General features: G+C 39.3%; 1 protein-coding gene across 2 annotated transcripts in view; it reads right to left on the reverse strand.

Moving 5' to 3' along the window:
• FNBP1L (formin binding protein 1 like) overlaps positions 1–22134 on the reverse strand; it is a 113068-nt gene extending 90934 nt beyond the window's left edge. Inside the window, exon 1 of one of the 2 annotated variants that reach the window (XM_065908464.1) lies at positions 21913–22134. In XM_065908464.1, the coding sequence (XP_065764536.1) occupies positions 21913–21936 (24 nt within the window). In that variant the 5' untranslated portion in view covers positions 21937–22134. The remainder of the gene's footprint in view (positions 1–21912) is intronic. The other variant, XM_065908465.1, reaches the window with a different exon arrangement.
• Between the last annotated feature and the right edge of the window lie 345 nt (positions 22135–22479).

The following is a 22479-nucleotide window of genomic DNA, read 5'->3' on the forward strand; positions in this document are numbered from 1 at the left end:
TAAATTTATAAAAATCAATTAAGCTTACAGCCAAATTTTCACTAAGATTTAAAGATAAGTTTATTTATATACAAGTAGACATATGCCAAACTTAAAGACAGATACACAACTTTTACTAATTAAAAAACAATTACTCTACAACATGATTCTCAACTGGTGTCAATTTTGAACCGTCCTCACCCAAGGGACATTTGACAATGTTTGGAGAAATTTTTGGATGTCACAACTGTTGGGGGGAATGGGGGAACTGCTACTAGTATCTAGTGGACAGAGGCCAGATACTGCTAATCTTCTTATAATATAGAGCTCCCACTCTACCTCAACAAAGAAGTAGCCAAGAGACTAGAAGCCCAGACATTATTTCAAAACTACTTAAAAGAACAGAAATGCTTTGAAGAACTGACCTGTGTGGGAAGAGAAGGTAGGAAAAGTAGGTTGTGCCATTTGCACTGCTTGGTATCACCTTCAAGCTTTTTATCACAAACCTCATGAGGGCCTTCAGGTTACCTTTTGATCCCATTACATTTTCCTGGTCTAGTCATTCCCCTACTCTTCACAATGACTATTTCTCACTTCCTCTTTCTCATGAAACCTCCAATACCATCTTTCCTTTCCACATTATCAGCAAGGATATTTGATAATTTCACTGGGAAAATTGATAATTACCTATAATTATCTCATCTTTGCATCATTAATCTATCAGCCTGTACTCTGCCTTCTCTGTTCCACTGGTCCTTGCTCCTAAGATAAGGTTCTTCATTTGTGCATTGATCTCATGCCATTTCTTAGTTAAGTACATTGCTTCTGAAATTATTTCCTTTCCTGCATTATCATTTTCTCTTTCCTCTACATCTTTCTCATTCACAAACATACATCCTGTAACATCATTAATGTGTTAAAAAAAAAAAAAAGACAAAAACTAAGACCATGCCCTCATATAGCTCTCCTACTCTGCTTCCTTTCTTAGCAAATTCTTCCAAAAAGTTGTTTTGTGTACTTGCTGTTTCTACTTCTCACACTTTCCACTTACTTTTTCTCACCTCCAAATGCTTTAATGTGTATTTTTTACAAACAAGAACATTCTACAACATAACAAAAATGTCACCACCAAAATCAGGAAATTAACACTGATAACAACACTATCACCTAACCCTCAGACCCTGTTCAGGTTTTCTCAACTGGTCCAACTATGTCCTTTACAACAACAGGACCAGGTCTAGAACAATGTTACAATTATTGCCACTTTTCTTTTGTCTCTTTCTATTGGAACTAGTTCTTCAATCTTTCCTTATCTATCATGACTGTGACACTTTGGAAGGTTTAAAGCCAGTTATTTTGTCGAATGACCATTGATTTGAGTTTGCCTAATCTGTCCCCATCATTCAGATTATGTGTCTTTGGCAGGAAATGAAGCATCCTTCTCACTGCATCCAATCAGGTGACATATGACCTCAATAAGTCCCACTACTGGTGACATTAACTGATCACTTGATTAAGGGAATAACTGCCAGAGCTTTCCAGTATAAAGTTACTTTTTCCCTTTGTAATTAACTTTAAAACTATGAAATACTTTTTTTTCCTCAGACTTTCAACTTAATTTATTTACATCAGCATGAAGTCATGGGCTCCTATTGTATTCCGTGTACTGTCATTCATAACCATCATTATTTATTTTGATGCTCAAATTGTCCTATATTTGGCCAGTGGGAGCCCCTTTAGGTTGACGCCTGTTTTTCACATATTCTCAACATTCTTTGAACACTTCCTCACTTCCTAACACAAAATACTTCAGCTCATCTTTTATTTTCCCCACCCCAGCCCTGGAATCAGGTATTTCCTCAAGGAACTCTGTTTCTTTTAGTGGAGAAAGATATTCAGAAGTCAGGAGTTGCATAATAGATACTCTCATTGACTGCTATAGGTGTATCACTACTCCAACTCCCTCTCAGTGAACAGACTTTGAGTGTAAATACACACACATACACATAGGTGGATATAGACAGACACACATTTAACTCTTGATCTACCTAATATACTGAAAACCTTGAGTTCACATCAATATTTCCAAATTCTAATATAACACCACAAACACCCTTTTAATATTTGTAATTCCCTTCTCCAGACTGAAAGACCTGGCTCCTTTTACCCTTAATATGTTCGCTGACTCACGTAGATGACCCCTAACGTGTAACCAATCTTCCTTTGCTGCTGCCACTACTCCCCGGTACCTTCCTGGCTAAACTCAGTCTCCACATCACTGTTAGACTGCGGCCACTCTTCTCTTCTCGGACACTCTGCATTAGGCTGACGTCACTGGTGCTAATCCATCACTGGATTCCCCTTCTCACTCTGCCTGGGCTCCACTACCCTGAGCCTGGCTGCGCTCCTGCACTGATGTCTTCCACTCAGTATAACCCAATCGCTACAATGGGTTATAGCTATTAGGTTGGTGCAAAAGTAATTGCAGTTTTACATTGCTGAAATTTGCCATTTGACACTGGAATACATTTTTAAATAAATGTGGTTATGTTACATCATTTTAATGCGCACTTGTCACTTCATGTTTTTTATTAATGACATTACTTGCTGTTTATTTTATATTTAGACTAGAGAAATTATGTTAGACAGAAAGAAAATTTGAGTGATTTTCTTATTTGAGTTCAAAATGAGTTGTAAAGCAGCAGAGACAACTGGAAACATCAACATTTGGCCCAGGAACCGGTAACAAAAGTACAGTGCGGTGGGGGAGGTCAAGAAGTTTCACAAAGGAGACGAGAGCTTTGAAGATGCAGAGCATAGTGGCCAGCCATCAGAAGTTGACAACAACCAACTGAGAGCATCGCTGAAGCTGATCCTCCTACAACCACACAAAAAGTTGCCCCAGAACTCAACGGTGACCATTCTACAGCCGTTTGGCATTTGAAGCAAACTGAAAAGGTGAAAGAGCTCGCTAAGTGGGTGCCTCATGAGCTGACCAAAAATCAGAAAAATTGTCACTTTGAAGTGTCACCTTCTTTTATTCTATGCAACAAACCATTTCGCAAATCATGACATGTGATGAAAAGTGGACCTTATATGACAATCAGTGACAACTAGCTTGATGGTTGGACCAAAAGGCAGCTCCAAAGCACTTCCCAAAGCCAAACGCGAACCAAAAAATGCCACGGTCACTGCTTCGTGGTCTGCTGCCCATCTGATCCACTGCAGCTCTGAATCCCAGCGAAACGATTATATCTGAGAATTATACCCAGTCAATCAACAAGATTCACTGAAAACGGCAACAACTACAGCTGGGCACTGATCAGTAGAAAAGGCCCTATTCTCCACAACAAGCGCCTGCCCGCATTTCATATAACCAATGCTTCAAAAGTTGAACAAACTGGGCTATGAAGTTTTGCCTCATCCACCATATTCACTTGACCTCTCCCCAACCAACTACCACTTTTTCAAGCATCTCAACAACTTTTTGCAAGGAAAATGCTTACATGACCAGCAGGATGCAAGAAATGTTCTCCAAGAGCTCACTGAATCCTAAAGCACAGATTTTTATGCTACAGGAATAAACAAACTTATTTCTTGTTGGCAAAACTGAGTTAACTGTAATGGTTCCTATTTTGATTAATAAAAATGTGTTTGAGCTTAGTTATAATGATTTAAAATTCACAGTCTGAAACTGCAATTACTTTTTCACCAATGTAAATACCACTCTCCCAACCCTCTCACATGGTCATCCTCTTCATCTTACTCATACTCTCACACCACTCACTGAGCACACCATCCTCTAATTTGGGGGCTATCCTCACCCCACTTAAGCCCTGACTTAGCATTACAGGTCACCCTCCAGCACACAAGTCCTCCTTAAAACTCTGATACCTCAAGGTTCTGATACCCTGCTTCAGACCATCACAGCTTCCAACCTTGATTTTCTGTGAGGAAACCAACCTTGCTCAACCTCAGCTGAGTTGCTCAGAAGGTAGAAGGGAAATATCCTGCCATTCACCTCAGATTCTATTTTATATCCTCCATCTATCACTTCCCTACTTATCCCTAAATAAAGGATTCTTCTTTCATTTAGTTTCCTTATTATAAAACCAAAGTGAATTTGAATGTTTTACAGTCAAATATTTTAAAAAATAAAGTTTCTCACAAATAATTAGGTAATCTGTGTCTATACAGTACTCAGAATCACAGAAAGGATGAGAATAAAGAAATAAAAGGTAGAATATTAAAAAGAGATGTTAATGTCTTATACCTTCTAGCTTACTAGGATAAAAATGTTTTAACCACAAAATGCATTAATGCAGACTATGAGTACAGCTGGATATCTGAAACAGAAATATCAATTTTTCAAACTATATCAAAGTTTATCTTTTCTGCCCATCTGCCTTTATTGCTCAGGAAGGCTATGATTCTCAATTTTACAATGAATGATCTCTTCCTTTCAATTCACCTATATTTATATTTACAGCATTTTCCCTTTACTCCCATATCTAAGAAGCAATAATAGCTTTGCATTGTAATTTATTTTTGGTTAAGAATATTTAAAGGTCTAAAAAGAACTAGAAGAGCTTTATAGCATCAAGTGTACCACAGTTATAAAATGGATATATACAACCTATTATTTTGTAGATTAACATCTTTTTCTTTCATATATTTAAGATAAAAATCTTGCTTGGTAGTAGCATAAATAAATCTACATGATTTATATCTGCCCCAGTTTTTATTCCAACAGATAGTTCAGCAATTATTCCTTATAAAAAACATTTAGTAAGGCAGTATATTGCCATATTTATACATGTGGTTCAGACTCATTTTTCATTAATTTTTTCATTCATTCACTTTGTAAAATAGTACAGCACCTACTTCTCTGTAACTTCGCTATCATCACTCTACACCAAGCTTTTCTTGGAATACTTTTCTTGGAATACTTCAGTAGTTTCTTAACTGGTCTTTTCAAGTTTTTAGTTATCCTTGAATTCATTTTTCAATTGTAGCTAAAGTGATCTTATCCAATGCAAGAGTGATCATGTCAGGCTACAATTGTTAAGAGCACTGATTCTGGGCCCAGTACCTAGATTCAAATCTAGAGTCTGCCATTTACTACCTGTATTACCTCTAACAAACCACCTTAACATCTCAGTTCCCTGATATATAAGATGGACAACATGTGTATCTTAAATGATTATGAGGATTACATGAACTATGTTAAGTGTTCTGTGAATGGCAGTCTACTTCATCAACCTCAACCACATCTTTATCTGTATTTTATTGTTCTAGCCATTCTGGAAGCTTTTTATTTTGTTTTTCCCATTTGAGAAAAGAGCCACATACTCTATATTTGAGGACCTTTGCACATGCTACACCCTATCTGAACTCACCCTTCTGCTCTCTCCCATATACTTGTTGCCTATTGGCTCCTAATCATTTTTCAGATCTCTGTCAACATCTTTTCCACAGGGGAGATCCTTCCTAGTGCTAGGTTGGGTTTTTATGTCACTATCACCTTAAAAGAATGCTGTTTCTCTCAATCACAGTACTTACTGCTTTGGGTGACTGACTAACAGTTATCCTTTCCACCATGCCTGTCTTTGCTCACATTATATCCTCACCTGTGCCACTTATTTAACCTCACCTGATGGCAGGTATTATTTTACAAATGTTACAGCTTAGTGGATTTTAATATGTATCATGATTCTAGATATCAAGAAAAGTTTAAAACAGGTAGAGGTCACGTCAGATTCTGCCACTTGAGAAAACTCAAAATGGCCTCTTTAGGCCAGCTTTAGAATGCAGTTGCGATTGAGTAAATTAGATCCATTAGAAGCACTACAAAAAGGGGAAGAGGGCTTTGCAGTCACACAAACCTTTAGCTTTGCATGACAAAGGTTAACCTTTCTTATACTAGTTTCAACTTCTTCTATAAAATGAAAATACTACCACTTACTTCATAGAGCTGGCATGAAAATAAAAGAATATCAGAATGTCTGGCACACAGACATATTCCAAATTTTAAGGTCCTCTCTCTCCCAAGTTTAACTCTTCTAAAAAGTCATTTGGCCAGAATTACATAAAATGGCTTAAAATCTCTTACTAACTTATTACTTAACACTTTCCTTTAAAATGACTTGTGAAAATAATAGAGCAAGATAAAATAATTTTAAGAGACGAAAAAAAATGAAGACAAGATAACAAGAATGAATTTGTAAACAGAATGCAAACAAAAAACCCTACATATTTGCTAACAATAAACCAGAAATCTGATGGTCAGTTTTCTAGCCATAAGTTCAAAGTGGGAAATATGAAACAGTCACAGGAAAGTTTCTATACAATAAAAAGCTTGAGAGAAATTTCTCCCATGAGCCTCATAAAGGATGCACTATAAAGTAGTGGGCAAAATTCTAAAAGTCCTTATGGTAAACTGGCAAATTATTGAAAGTGAAAGTCAGTCAGTCATGTCTGATTCTTTGCAACCCCATGGACTATACAGTCCATGGAATTCTCCAGACCAGAATACTGGAGTGGGTAGCCTATCCCTTCTCCAGCAGATCTTCCCAACCCAGGAATTGAACTGGGGTCTCCTGCATTGCAGGTGGATTCTTTAAAAACTGAGCTATCAGGGAAGCCCAAATTTTTGAAGGCAAATTATTAGGACCTACAAAAAATAACCTCTCTGCATATACACTGATGGCTGGCTTCTCAACAAAGCAATTTGATAAAGATAGTGAGTATAACAATTATGGTAAAGAATGAAGATTCTAAATACAAATACCAGAATTCATATCCTAGTTCTGTCATTTACTATAAAGTGGTTTTAGACAGAACACCTTAACCTCTGAGTCCCCAAAAGATAAACTGCCTCAAATATACGAAAGAAAGAAAAGTGAAGTCGCTCAGTTGTGTCTGACTCTGTGACCCCATGAACTCTAGCCCACCAGGCTCCTCCATTCATAGAATTTTCTACGCAAGAGTATTGGAGTGGGTTGCCATTTCCTTCTCCTGAGGATCTTCCCAACCCAGGGATCGAACCCAGGTCTCCCATATTGCAGGGAGACGCTTTACTGTCTGAGCCACCAGGAAACAGTATCTTCCCAGCATCACAACTATATTCTTTTCTCAATATAGTACTAATGCCATCAATACCGGCTTTTGTTTATATTTTTACTAATACTACCATAGCAAATTTAAATGAACATTAAATTTAAAACTTAACTGAGTTTAGTAGACATTTCTCTAAAAATACACAAATGCACAATAAGCACATGAAAAGTTCCTCAATACCATTTGTCATAAGGTAAAAACAAAACCACAATGAGATACCACTTCATATCCAAAATCAAAAGGTCAGCTGTAAGTTTTGGCAAGGATAAGGATGTGAAGAATATTGCTTGTGGGAATGTAAAATACAAAACAGTCTGAGAAGCCTCAAACAGTTAAATACAGTTACCATATAACCCAGAGATTCCACTCTTAAGTATATGTCCAAGAGACAGTATATGTCCACCCAAAAACTTAGCCCCAAATTTCAAAGCAGCAGTATTCACAATAGCCAAAAACAGAAACAACCCAAATATCCATTAACCGAAGGATGGGTAAATAAAATGTAGTATATGCATAAAATGGAATAGTATTTAGCAATAAAAAAAATAATGAATTACTGATTTGTGGTATAAACACTGATGAACCTTGAAAATATTCTTATTGAAAAATGCCTGTCACAAATGACCACAAATTGTATGATCCCATTTATAAATATTATGGACATATTAAATGCCAAGAATAAGCAAATTTTTAGACAAAGAAAGTGCATTAGTGGTTTCCTAAAGCTGGTGGTAGGGGAGAGGGAGATACAGAGAGTAATTCCTAACGGGTACCGACTTTCTCCCTAGGGCAACTGCAAAGTCACAGAAGAAAAGATCAGTGGTCACCAGTTAGGGAGGAAGGAGATATGAAGAAAAGCACAGAGGATTTTTAGGGCAGTGATATTACTCTGTATGATATAATAATGTTGGCTACATGTTATTATACATTTTCCTAAACCCACAGAATGCACAACACCAGTGTGAACCCTAAGGTAAACTATGAACTCTGGGTATTAATGATATGTCAGTGTAGGTTCATCAATTGTAACAAATGTACCACTCTGGTGGAAGATGTTGATGAACGGAGGCTAGGCATATGTATGGGTAGGTAGCATATGGGAGATCTCTCAATTTGGCTTCGAGCCTAAAACTGCTCTGTAAAAAGTATACTGAAAAATCAGTGGTTGGGATAGGGAAGGATGAACAGGTACAGCATGGAGGGCGGGAGTTGGGGAGGTTTGTTGTTGTCTTTGGCAAGGGGATGAAGAAATTATTTTTTACTGTAGTAAATTACTCAAAACTTTTCATCTTAAATTAGCATCTTAAAAATATACAGTTCAGTGATACTAAGTACATTTATACTGTTGTGCAACCATCACCAGAATTCTTTTCATCTTCAAAACTGAAACTCTACACCCATTAAACAGCAACCACCATTCTACTTTTTCTCTATGAATTTGACTAGGCAAGTCAAATACATGGAATCATACAGTATTTGTCTTTTTATGACTGGTTTATTTCACTTGGGTTTCCAACTGAGCCCACACACATATTTCACTGATAGCATAACATGTTCAAGGTTCATCAATGTTTTGTAGCTATGTCAGCGTTGCCTTCCTTTTTGAGGTTTAATAATATTTCATCGTATGTATACCCCATTTTGCTTTTACATTTATATGCTGACGAATACTTGGGTTCCTTCTACCTTCTGGCTACTGTGAATAGATGTATGCGTATCTCTTCAAGACTCTGCTTTCAATTCTTTTGGGTATATACCCAAAAATGGAATTGCTGAATCATACGGTAATTCTACGGTTAATTTCTGAGGTACTGCCATACTGTTTTTCACAGTGGCTGCACCATTTTACATTCCTACCAATAGTGCACAAGGGTTCTAATTTCTTCACATCCTCACCAACACTTATTATTTTCTGTTGTTTTAATAGCAGCCATCCTCATAGGAATGAGATAGGCCACAAGGGAAGAAGACATAAAACTTTTCTACATGATTCTTGGAATGGTGACTACATGACACTATACATTTCTCAAAACCTACAGAACTTCACAGAACCAAAAAAGAACCTTAATATATGCAATTTTTAAAAAATCATTGAGAAAGTCAAAGGATCCCAGGAAAGAATGCAGATTGTAATAAGAGAACCTAAATGAATTACAAATGTATGAAACTATCTCACTGAAGATGAGGGGAATGGTGCTGAACTAAGTAACTTTGGAAATGAACAGTGTGTAAAACTAAAGGGAAAAGGAAATGCACATATGTACTATACTTAATTGAAAAAGTTGATTTGCAGAGGGCTATGGGCTAACAACTCCAATATTGCTATACATATATAGTGAAAAGGAACAAGCAAATGAATACAGCCAAATAAGAGTTGTTAAAGAATTTACAGATAAATAAAGGGAACAGGCTAGAATATATGTGGTAATGGATTAGAGTTGGAGATATCAGGAAGAATTCATATTTAACTTAATATACAGACAGAGATGGTTAGCATAAAGAAATACTCATAAATATGTGTATATACAAAGGTTAATATACACATATATTTCTGTTTTATCAGCTGAGACTAAAACAAATAAAACCCCAGTGACAATGAGCTCATCTAGCATCCATATATAGTTTTCTTTACAACATTTAGTTTATTAAATTAGTTACAAGGAAATATTTAAAATCACATATTACGTACAATAACATTGATTTAGAGATATTGCTTTCTTCACTTACACTATATATTGTTTTCTAATATCATTCTCCAATAAAAGGAACAAGGGCTCTTTACAGAAATGGCTGATTCTAGGACTGGGGCAGGAAATATGCAAGATGAATCTGTACCATTTTGTAGTACCAGAAAGTAAGGAGGTTCTTTTAAAAAAAAATCCTTATTGATGGAGATGTGTTACCAGAACCAACTGAAAGACTTCCCACTGACCAAACTTGGACCAATCTGAGCAAAAGCATAAATGAAGAACTGGATTACAACTCAAAGTATAAATATCCTTGAGTCCATACTGACATAAATAAATGATTGAATAAATTAATTAATGGGAGCTAAGAAACAAATCTTCCATGCAGAAGAATTCCAAATAAATTACGTAGACACTCCATCCTAAAAAGGGAGAGCCTAACTTCTCTCTCTTAAGGGTGGGCTATCCACAGTGACTTCCTTTCAAAGAGTACAGCAGGGAAGGTGAGGAATCACTTTACAGTGGAGAAACCTGACAAACACTACTTCAGCCAGGTGACTGAGATCAACATCAACAATGATAAATCTTGTTGATATGTACCCTTTCATCCTATGAAAATGGCACATGATCATCCTCCCCAAAACCAGTAATCCCAGTCTGACCAGGACTAAAAAAGCAAATTCCCAAAGAAAGGCATCCTACAATTTTACCTGACCAAAATGGGAGTTCAGATGGTAAAGAAGCTGCCTGCAATGCAGGAGACCCCACCCAGATTTCTGGCTGGAGAAGATCCCCTGGAGAGGAGAATGGCAACTCCCTCCAAAGAGGAGCCTGTTGAGCTACGAACCATGGGGTCACAAAGATTCGGACTCGGGTGACAACTTTCACTTTCAGTACTCCTCTAAACTCTCAACCGGATCAAAAACAGGAAAGTCTGAAAAAATGTCACAGACAAGAAATGTCTAAGGAGACATGGCAACTAAATGTAACGTAAGAACAGAAAAATAAACTAGGTAAAAACTAAAGAAATTTGAATAAACTAAGCACCTTAGTTAATAATAATGCATCAATATTGGTTCATTAACTGTAACAAATGTACCATTCTAATATATGAATTTCAAGAAAGAAAAAAAAATTTTTAAGTAAGTGCCACTAACCCCACTGGCTGATGGCCTCTTACTCTCTGCAAACAGTTTTATAGTTTGGCATTATATCCAGGTAACCAAGAGACCTGGGAAATTACCAGAGATCTTCACTACTTCCAAGATCCAGGAAAACTTTTCATCACAAATGAACTTGTAGGCTCCTACTTCAGCACCCTTTCCTCAGTCCCTGCAGTGCCTTTACTCAGTCTGAGAACAGGTCATTTCACTATGCCCTGCCCATCGATTGTGGATACTTGCTCAAAGCATTCATCCGTTTTAGCAAGTGATATCAGCATGGCACAGGGTGCCAATCAAGAAGCAGCCACTAGACGGCAATGAAGACATTTAAGTCCTTCACCCACCAGGTCTCTTAAAATGATGGTGGGCTGTGTTAGACCCTTTAAGAATTCACCTCTAAAATATCTGCTGTCACATACAGCTGCCTTTTAACTCCCATGCTGTTATTCAACTATGTATGTATCTACAAATATATACAACATAGCTGGATATAGATGTGTATCCACGAAGCCATCATAACTCCCTAGGGACAGAGACTATAACCCCTATGCTTTGGGTTTCCTTATCTCTCTCTTTCTAATAGAATCCTAACCTTGTCCAGGTGGCAATTTACCCAGCTTTGGACAGTGGCACCTAAGGGGGAGTTTGCTGTAGGGTTTCTGGGAAAGTATTTGCCTTCCTGATAAAGAGGCAGACACAACTGATGTTCCTCTTTTCTTTTTCTATTTTTCCTTTCTTTTTCTTTTGGTCTTAAAGTAGACATGAAAAAAATACAAAATAAATAAAAGCAGACATGATGGTTGGAGCTACAACCAGTACATTGCAATCCTGAGGAAAAGTTCAAAGCAGCCGCACAGATGCTAACTGATAGTGTTAAGTTTATAAACCCATCCCAGTGACTGCCTACCTCCAAATTTCTTGTCATATAAGACAAACTATTTCTCTAAGCACCTACCAGTAAAAAAAGGAATTAAATCAAGTTGTGGCTCCCAACAGCATCAACAGCAATGATAAATATGACATCAAAAGAAGACTATCGTTAACCTCCTGCACTGTCACAACAGGACTGGAAAAGAGAGGATCTGAACAAGTTCAAGGTAAACTATAAAACAAAATCCCTCAAAAGACTTAACAGCCCAAATCCTAAACTTCGGGCATTATCAAAGCTCAGTATGCCCTAATCTTAACAGACATCTTTCCAGGGTCCTAAGATCACAAAATACTTGTCTGTTAATGAAACCCTGACTTTCATGGTGGTCCACTTGTTAAGAATCCGCCTTGCAATGCTGGGGACACCGGTTCGACCTCTAATCCAATAAGATCCCACACACCGCAGGGCAACTATGCCCATGTGCCACAACTACTGAGTCTGTGCTCTGAAGCCAGCAACTGCAACTACTGAGCCCACATGCCACAGCTACTGAAGGCCACATGCCCTAGAGCCCATGCTCTGCAAAAAGAGAAGCCACCGCAATGAGAAGCCCACACACTCCAACCAGAGAGCAGACAAAAATCAAAATTCGACAGCCACACAAAGGAATTTCAAGCCCTGAGCTTGATTTAAGGTGGTCCCAGACTATTAAAAAGCAGAGACATTACTTTCCAACAAAGGTCCCTATAAGTCAAAACTATGTTTTTTCCAGTAGTCATGTATGGATGTGAGAGGTGGACCATAAAGAAGGCTGAGTGCTAAAGAATTGATGCATTTGAACTGTGATGTTGGAGAAGACTCTTGAGAGTCCCTTGAACTGCAAGATCAAACCTGTCAATCCTAAAGGAAACCAACTTTGAATATTCCTTGGAAGGACTGATGCTGAAACTGAAGCTCCAATACTTTGCCCACCTGATGAGAAGAGCCCACTCATTAGAAAAGACCCCGATGCTGGGAAAGACTGAAGGCAGGAGAAGGGGACGACAGAGGACCAGATGGTTGGATGGCATCACTGACTCAATGGACATGAGTTTGAGCAAGCTCTAGGAGATGGTGAAGGAAGGAAAACCTGGCGTGCTGCAGTCCATGGGGTCGCAAAGAGTTAGATATGACCGAGCGACTGAACAACAACAGACTAGGAGTGACCCCAGGCACAAGGCAGAAGAAAATACAAAGCTTATACATAGAACGGGACACTACAAACTAATCACAGAAGGATGATTCTCACAGAGTCCATGTTAAATGGAAGAAGTCAGATGGAAAATAGTACATATATCATTTTTGTGAGGTTAAAAAAACCTACAAAACTAATCAATGGCAATGCAAGTCAGAATAATGACTGCCTTTGGGGATATTTATCGGGGATGGCATAAGGAAGACTTCTGTATCTTGCTCTTGGTGGGAGTGACATGAAAGAGTGCATACATTCTATTTTTTTAAATCTTAAGATACATATAAAAACTGTATACTTTATGAATGTTATATTGTAATGAAGCGTTTACTTTAAATGAAAATGAAATAAAATTTTCATATTAAAAAAAGTTAACAAATATTCATTGTATTCAGTCTTTTCAAATAGTAATGGAGATGGCAATGGCAACCCACTCCAGTACTCTTGCCTGGAAAATCCCATGGATGGAGGAGCCTGGTAGGCTACAGTCCATGGGGTCTCGAAGAGTCGGATATGACTGAGGGACTTCACTTTCACTTTTCACTTACAAGCATTAGAGAAGGAAATGGCAACCCACTCCAGTGTTCTTGCCTGGAGAATCCCAGGGACACGGGAGCCTGGCAGGCTGCCCTCTATGGGGTCGCATAGAGTCAGACGCGACTGACGTGTCTTAGCAGCAGCAAATAGGAAAAAATGTTACTAGTAAATGTTAGTAGTAAAGAATGTTGGTCTAAGTTAACATCTAACATCTTAGATGGTCTAAGTCCAGAAAATTATTCAAAAGCAATGGTTTCTGTGTTTATTTATTTTTTGTGTGTTTATTTAAAAGTGACTTACTGTAGCAGTTTCAATGATTTTTATTATTTATAATGGAAAAAAATCTCAACTGGACACCATTAACATTTTTTAAAAATCTATCAGAATCACCTTATAATTTCTATACTCTGAAAATCAATCTTTTTTTTTGAAAATCAATCTTTTATGTTTTCCTAATTCATTTAACTCTCAAGACTACTTACATTCACATTATTCGTACATAACAACCCATTAATAGTCAAAGCATGTAACAGACATTGTTCTCATTTTTAGAATCCAAAGGGCCGTCAAATAGGCTATATATAATGATTTGCACTCAAATAATCAAGGAAATGAGAATTCAACACCTGACTAAACTGAGAAACTTCATATGAAAAAACAGAAGTAATTAAACTTCAGATTATAAAAAGGGCCCCTAATAGTAAACAAAAATAAGAGAAATATACATGTTGGGGGAAAAAAAACACTAAAATAACCTTCCTTTTGACATGATTTGATGATAGAGTTCTAGCAATTCACTAATTCCCTCATTCAACAAATACTTCATTGCTTATTACATACCTATTCCTTTTCTACAAATCCAGAATACAGCAAGAATACAAAAGGAACAAAACAAATGACTTATGGTCCAGAAACAACAAAATAATGGTGTGCCAAAAATAGGAAAATCTAATTCTATACATTTTTATTTTTCAACATGTAACAAATATATACTAATATTGCACATACTTCACAAGGTACTGTTAAAAGTCTGACTGGTTCTCTATCAAGAACTTACATGAAAATTGTTAATATACGGAACAAGTTTATTTCCTATAAAACAAAAACATCATTTTATATAATATTTTCCTACTAGTTTTTAATATACAGCAAATATGACTATGTTCCCCAAAAGAGGATTTTTTTGTTTTCTGCTAGTGAGATGCAAATGTTTAAAGTCGAAGATTATAAAATAAGATACTATTTGTGAGTACACCCAGAAGATGTTCCATTATTACAAACCATTATTATTCTCTTGTCCTATTTTCTGCCTGCACACAGGAACTGATAAGAAAAAATAGGCAGAACAGGCTTTTAAGTTTCCAGCCAAACCTATATTTTATAGATTGGGCGAAGAAGAGAGTGCTTTTCTTTCTTTTTTTTTTTTAAGATAAAAGGGAGGGGAGTGGAAATGAGTGGTTAAAGGAAGTAGCAATGAAGAGGAGACTGGCTTACTCTCCAGCCTCGACCTTATTATTGTTAGGAGAGAATGGCAGCATAAGTGTCTCGATTGACTGTCGCCCTCCTTAATTAGTAATGACAGTAATACAATGTTGAACACAACAATTTCTACCCAAAAAAAGGTAATGTAAGACATATTTATACCATTATTATTTTTCAAAGACTTGAATATGCAAGAAATAAATATAAGGGGGTAGTCCCATAAGAAAGGTAATATCCAGAATATATACTCTAGAGGGAGGGGGTTAGGAAGAACTGGTCAACAGAGGATATTCTGAACAGTGATATCAATATAGGGGAATATTCTAGAGTTAGGAAAGTAGTATCACCTCAAAATGACTCTAATTCATAAGTCGGACATTACAAGCCTTAATAAATCTTACCGTACATCGCATTTCCCTGGTTGCTCAGGCAGTAAAAATCCGCCTGCAATTCAGGAGACCCTGGTTCAATCCCTGGGTTGGAAAGATCCCCTGGAGGAGGGCATGGTAACTCACTCCAGTATTCTTGCCTGGAGAATCCCATGGACAGAGGAGCCTGGCGGGCTGCAGTCCATGAGGTCGCAAAGAGTCGGACACGACTGAGCGACTAAGCACACACAGCGTTTCCCCGTAACAGACAGTCAATAATTATTCCATTTTTTAAACCACATTTCCACAGTAGTTTCATGGCCTTTGAAAAAACAATGCAGCTCACAACATTAGGAGTCTTCTTTGTCAGCCTCCTCTAGATAAGTATATTCTAAAAAAATCTTAAGTAAAACCAAGATTTGGTCTAAACATTATAGACTACAATGGGACCAAGCTCCTTTGAGCTATAAAAATCTACATGTGGCCTATGATTTCATCAGCTATTTGGGTTTTTCTCCCCCTCTTCCAGTTTTTCTGTGATATAACTGACATGCAGCACTATGTAAGCTTAAGGTACAGCATAATGATTTGACTTACATGCATCATAAAATGATTACCACAATAAGTTCAATGAACATCATCCCATGCAGATACAAATTAAAGAACGAAAAAAATTTAACCCTTAGGATTTACTCTCTTAACAACCTTCCTATATAACATTGTTGTTTAGTCGCTAAGTCACGTCTGACTCTTTTGCGACCCCAAGGACTGTAGCTCTCCAGGCGTTTCTGTCCATGGGATTTCCCAGGCAAGAACACTGCAGTAGGTTGCCATTTCCTCTCCTGGGGGATCTTCCCAACCTAGGGAATGAACCCACGTTTCCTGCATTGGCAGGCAGATTCTTTACCACTGAGCCACTAGAGAAACTTCACATATAATATACAATACTGTTAATTATATTTACCACATTGTACATTATATATCTAGTACTTAAAACTAGAAGTTTATACCTTTGGACTGTCTTCATCCAATTTCCTTCCTCTCCTCCCCTACCCTCACACGAATCTCTCTGTGAGTTTGTTTTCTAAGTTTAACTTCTCTACAACATTATGTTAGTTCCTGTTATATACCATAGTGATTCAGTACTTCTAAACATTTCAAAATGATCACCACAGCAAGTCAAGTTATCATTTCATTGGCTAATTTGGCAGTCACATCATCAGGTGAATTTATAAGAACTACCTTTAGAGGTCAGTTTTTTCCCAATCTGTAAAAACTATTAACCCAAATACTACAACTTGAATTCATCATTTCGGCTTCAGATCATTTAGACCTTCTTCAATTGTTAATAACTAGACAACCTAAATTTATCATCACCTACGAAGGCTTTCGGAACCATAAAAGCTTCCTCAAGGATCCAATTTTTAATCAGTAATCAATACTCTGGGTGATACAATGAACTATTAATTCGAGTGGGCAAACATGTATGATCACCAGCAGTCACTGTATTAGTGAAAACAAAAAGATTAACCCAGTCCCTACACTCAAGGACTCAAAAGTCTAGTTTTACACGTTTACAATGTAAGTGTTAATACAGAAGTGCTACCAAAGATAGAAAGCATTAAAGGGTTAAGACTAGAAGTGTAAAAGAAAGAATTCACTGAATCTATCAACCAATGCACATTTTTTAATTTCTTCCAAAATGATATCATGAGCTTTGTCATATGCACCTAGCTAGAAATATGATGAAAATAATAATGACTTTCAAATTATACACTCTGAAAACTAAGGGCCAAAAATCATAGACCAGGAAACTAAGGCACAGAAAAGGTTTATGTATCCCTATAAATTAAGGCAGACATTTGAACCTACTTCATAATTTCCAGACTAGTTCCCTCATTTCCCCAGTGAGGAGGGAGCAAATTTTTTAATAAATCACAATATGAATGTGACCTATGCAAACATTTTTTTCTATCTATATATATACTCACAATCCATACATAAACTGATTTTTTTTCCTCATTGACCTTTAACTTGCTCCTCAAAAAACTAAAAAACTATCTCCTAATAAATAAAAGATAGGACTTCTCCAATTTTTAATTTCCTTACTTGTAAAAAGGGCTAATCATTACAAAATCTATGCTTTGCAAAATTATTAATTCATGTTTAGACTTCTCTATCTACCATTCTTCCTATGGTAATAAAGAAATCAACACAATAAACAATGCATCCTGAAGAAATGAATGTCACCTCTTTGAGTGTACCACCCAGAACACAGAACCCAGAACTGAGTCCCTAGCATATATTCACTACCTTACTTAAATGCCCATTTGGAACACAAGAAATCTCTTAAAGCACAATTTATTACCAGTTAACTTATATCCCCAAACAAAAATCTGACACAACCAATTTAGCCTACTACTATTAGCTCTGTACCCCAGAGTCAGTAATAGAATCGATTAATTTTATAACTTTATTCTCTTTAACGTAAGACTTAAGATAGCAATAAACTCCAATGAATATTATAAGAAACAAACAAGTTTGAGTGCATAACTGCTTTACCATATTTTCTTTTGTTAACAATATGTTCCCAGTGAGGTTTAACTTTGGGACAATAATGTGATCCTACAGATGAAAATAATATTAAGAACTGGTTTCTAAATTCAAATTTTCAATAGAATTTTCCCAGCCTCAAATTCCTCAATGGCAAGAGCAGGTGTTTGTTACAATCTTATCGAAGCACAATATCCTTATTCAAACTGAGATTTGTAAAAATAAATAAATAAAAGCAACAACAGGAAATCTACGCCTGGCCAATGCAGGACACAAGTTCAATCCCTGATTCGCAAAGATCCCACATGTGGCAGAGCAACTAAGCCCATGCTCCACAACAGCCAGAGAGCAGCAATATTGAGCCCCCCTGCCACAACTAAAATCATCTGTGCCTAATTCTGAGGTACTAGAATCTGAGTCAATCTAGTGCATGCTTTGCCAAGCACACCGGATTGGCAGAGTAGGGATAAGGGTGCGGTTACTGGTGACAGAAGGAATCCAAACTTCTTTACCAGACTAGGAATTCAAGTATGAATGTTTCAAATAGCTTCTTTATCATTAAATCAATGTGAATACGGGTCAACCATGGAATTACATTCTTTTATTAATGTTTCCCTGACATTAACTTTGCTCAGACCTGGGGCTTCCGAGGTGAGTCACTGGTAAAGAAACAGGTTCGCATTACACGCCAGTCAGGATGGCTGCTATCCAAAAGTCTACAAGCAATCAATGCTGGAGAGGGTGTGGAGAAAAGGGAACCCTCTTACACTGTTGGTGGGAATGCAAACTAGTACAGCCACTATGGAGAACAGTGTGGAGATTTCTTAAAAAACTGGAAATAGAACTGCCATATGACCCAGCAATACCACTTCTGGGCATACACACTGAGGAAACCAGATCTGAAAGAGACACGTGCACCCCAATGTTCATCGCAGCACTGTTTATAATAGCCAGGACACGGAAGCAACCTAGATGCCCATCAGCAGATGAATGGATAAGGAAGCTGTGGTACATATACACCATAGAATATTACTCAGCCGTTAAAAAGAATACATTTGAATCAGTTCTAATGAGATGGACGAAACTGGAGCCCATTATACAGAGTGAAGTAAGCCAGAAAGATAAAGAACAGTACAGCATACTAACACATATATATGGAATTTAGATAGATGGTAGCGATAATCCTATATGCAAAACAGAAAAAGAGACACAGAAGTACAGAACAGACTTTTGAACTCTGGGGGAGAACGTGAGGGTGGGATGTTTTGAAAGAACAGCATGTATATTATCTATGGTGAAACAGACCACCAGCCCAGGTGGGATGCATAAGTCAAGTGCTCGGGCCTGGTGCATTGGGAGGACCCTCAGGAGTCGGGTGGAGAGGGAGGTGGGAGGGGGGATCGGGATGGGGAATACGTGTAACTCCATGGCTGATTCATGTCAGTGTATGACAAAACCCACAGCAATGTTGTGAAGTGATTGGCCTCCAACTAATAAAATAATATTAAAAAAAAAAAAAAAAAGAAAAGAAACAGGTTCGATCCCTGGGTCCGAAGAAGCCCTGGAAAAGGAAATGGCAACCCACTCCAGTATTCTTGCTGGAAAATCCTACGGACAGAGGAGCCTTGCAGGCTACAGTCCGTAGGATCGAAGAGTCCACTGCAACTTGAACTGGCACGCTGCAACTATTGAAACCCGCATGCCCTAGAACCAGAGTTCCACAGTGAAGCAACTGCAAAGAGAAGCCCCTGCTCTCCACAACTAGAGACAGCAACAAAGACCCAGCACAGCCAAACTTAAATAAATAAATAACTATAAAAACACAAGAAATCTACTCAAATTTTTCTAAGGCCTCTTCTGGTGCAAACAGTTCTCTATACCAATTTCTACTTACTTAAGGTGTAAGCATCCAGTTGCTATTAGTTGATTCCACGTTATTTAATTCCTAATGTTTCCCTCAAACCACTAAAGAACAAGTTAAAACCTGGAGATATATGAAATTTTAAGAGAAAAATTAAATTTTTTTATTCCAAAAGGATACAAAATAATTTTTAGTTATAACAGAAATTCCCACCTCTTCTATGGTTTACCTTTCTAAATTGCTGAAAAACTACTCAAACGCTGAACATAAATCACTGAACTAGGAGATAGGTAACTGCTTCTGATTGTATTATATTTTTTAAATTAAAATATTTTTAAAGATCACATTTTAGTCTTCACTAAAATATTCTGTTTCTCCTTAAAACTGCTTTTCAACAGTGTAAAACAAAGCAATTTTTTCCAGTCTAAATTAAGTTAAATCTAAACAATATCCCTCCACTGTTTTACTAGTTATACTTTTAAGTATTCTGCTTACATTTTTCCTTCCTCTGAAACGTGGATCATACAAGCATGCAAAAACAAAAATATTTTCTAATTATAAAGTTGGAAAATAAAACATGTTCATCTCCTTTAATTAAGACAAACTATAATCAATTACAGAATGTCCTGTGTCAATGGGAAGAGATCAATAATGCCTGAGACTCTAACCAAAGCAAAAAATTAAAGCTCACATAATTTACTACACAATCCTCCCCAATACAGGTATAATTAATGCTATCTAAGAACGTAAATGGAGAGGCCCCTGGGGTACTTTCTCTTGGGCGGTGTGTTTACCGAATGGGCAAACACTTGCCTAGAATGTTGCAGATTTCTGGGCTGGCTTTAAGTTCATCAACTAGATGAACTCTAAAGTTCAATTCTAAGATTCCCAATCTGTGAGTAAAACGAAACATAAAACACTGTGCCCTTCAATTAACCGATCTACCTTCACTGCCACCCTAACTGGATGCATGGAGACAAAAAACTTCTCTTGCAGTGATTTCGGCAGATCCTGGTTAACAAAAGGCAAGGAAAACATGCACAGGTGGGATAAAAAGGGGAATGGCTGAAATCAGGAGGTTCTCGGGACAGCGCCCCCACGTTCTCCGTCCCTCCGCGGCACCTGAGAAATCACTGCCCGCCACACCTCCACCCTTCCCGTGGAGGCGTCACGAGCCAATTCTCTGACCTATTACAGTCAACCCTCACCTGGCCAGACACTGGGCATTGTCTAGAACCTTCAGCGACCAAGAAAGGCAAGTAGGAAAAAGAAAGAAAAGCGAGAGGAGTGAGAATAAAGAACAACAGAAGGGAAGTAAAGCAATCGGGAAGCCGTACGATTTGGGGAATACTGGCTTCCCAACGATCACTCAATTTAATTCAGATCACAAAAGCCACCCCCCTGGCTGAAGACAGCAGCCAGAGGTGGCCCAGCTAGAGTCCCCGAAGCCACTCCGATCAGAGCACGGAGACAAGGAGAGGGAAATGGGCGTGTGGGCTGGGCCTGCCTGGCCAGAGGCCGGACTCGGAACAAAGCCGCCCGGCTCCCCCTACCTGGGGCGACGGCGGCGGGCGGTGCCTCGCGGCTCCCCGCGTCGCCCCGGTCCGGAGACGCCCTCGCCCCAGGGACCCTCGCCCGGGCTTTGGGCCGCGGCGAGCCCCCTCCCCGCCCGCGAACAGCGCCCCTTCGGGACAATGGGCCCCCTCCCCCGCCTCTGGGAGGGGAGGCACAAAGGCAGAGAAGCGCGGCCCGGCACCGAGCCAGGCGTCCGGAAAGTGAAGGCGGCGGAGAGAGGGGAAAACGAGAGGATGGCGGCGGACGCGGCCACCGGCGGGCAGCTCCCCCGGCCGTCCAATTCGCGGCAGGGGCGGGAGCGCCAACCAGCAGCCTCTCAAGCCCTGCCTAGAGGGAAGAGGGGTTCTCACACAAAGAACAGCAGTACCCCCACCCTTTCTTTGCCAGCGCCGGGGACCGCCCGACGCGCTCCGGTCGCCGACGCCTGCCCAGCCCGAGTCCCTCTGGGGCCAGGGTCCGCGCGGGGCGCCCCTCTCCCCGACTCACCCACAGCTCCGTGCCCCAACTCATGGCGGATCCTGAGGTCCCCCAAGCCGCCTGGCTGCCCCGCTCTCCGTCGGTCCGTCGGCTCTGCCGTCAGTCTGCCCGACCTCCCACTGGCGGGCTCGCGGCTCGGCTGCTCAGCCTCCAAAGGTGCCGCCACCGCCGGGTTCCCCAGTGAGTGAGAAAGACGCGACTGGAGGAGCCGCCGCCGACGCCGCGTCCCCGCCTCCCGGAGCCGGCAGGGAGGGGGCCAGGGCCGAGGGGAGGCGGGACGCGGAGAGGGGAGGGGGCGGGGCGCGATGCACCCTGGGATCTGGGCGGACCCGTGCTTGCCCGCCAAGGCGGGCAGGGTCCGCTCTGACTGGAGGGTCTGCAATTCGCACAACTCTTCCTTCCCGCCCAGTCTGTTCCCCCTACCTCCGGGCTCAGACTGTCCCACTGCCGCCGCAGCCACTAGAATATCTGTCTCCAAAAAGGGAAGGGAGAGAAGGCAAAGTCGCCCACCGCCCTTCTCTGCCCTGTGCCCCCTTAAATGAGGCGGCTCTTTACTGCCTCTTAGTTCCTCCACTT

The sequence above is a fragment of the Muntiacus reevesi genome, chromosome 1, assembly GCF_963930625.1.
Source record: "Muntiacus reevesi chromosome 1, mMunRee1.1, whole genome shotgun sequence".
NCBI classification, from domain to species: Eukaryota; Metazoa; Chordata; class Mammalia; order Artiodactyla; family Cervidae; genus Muntiacus; species Muntiacus reevesi.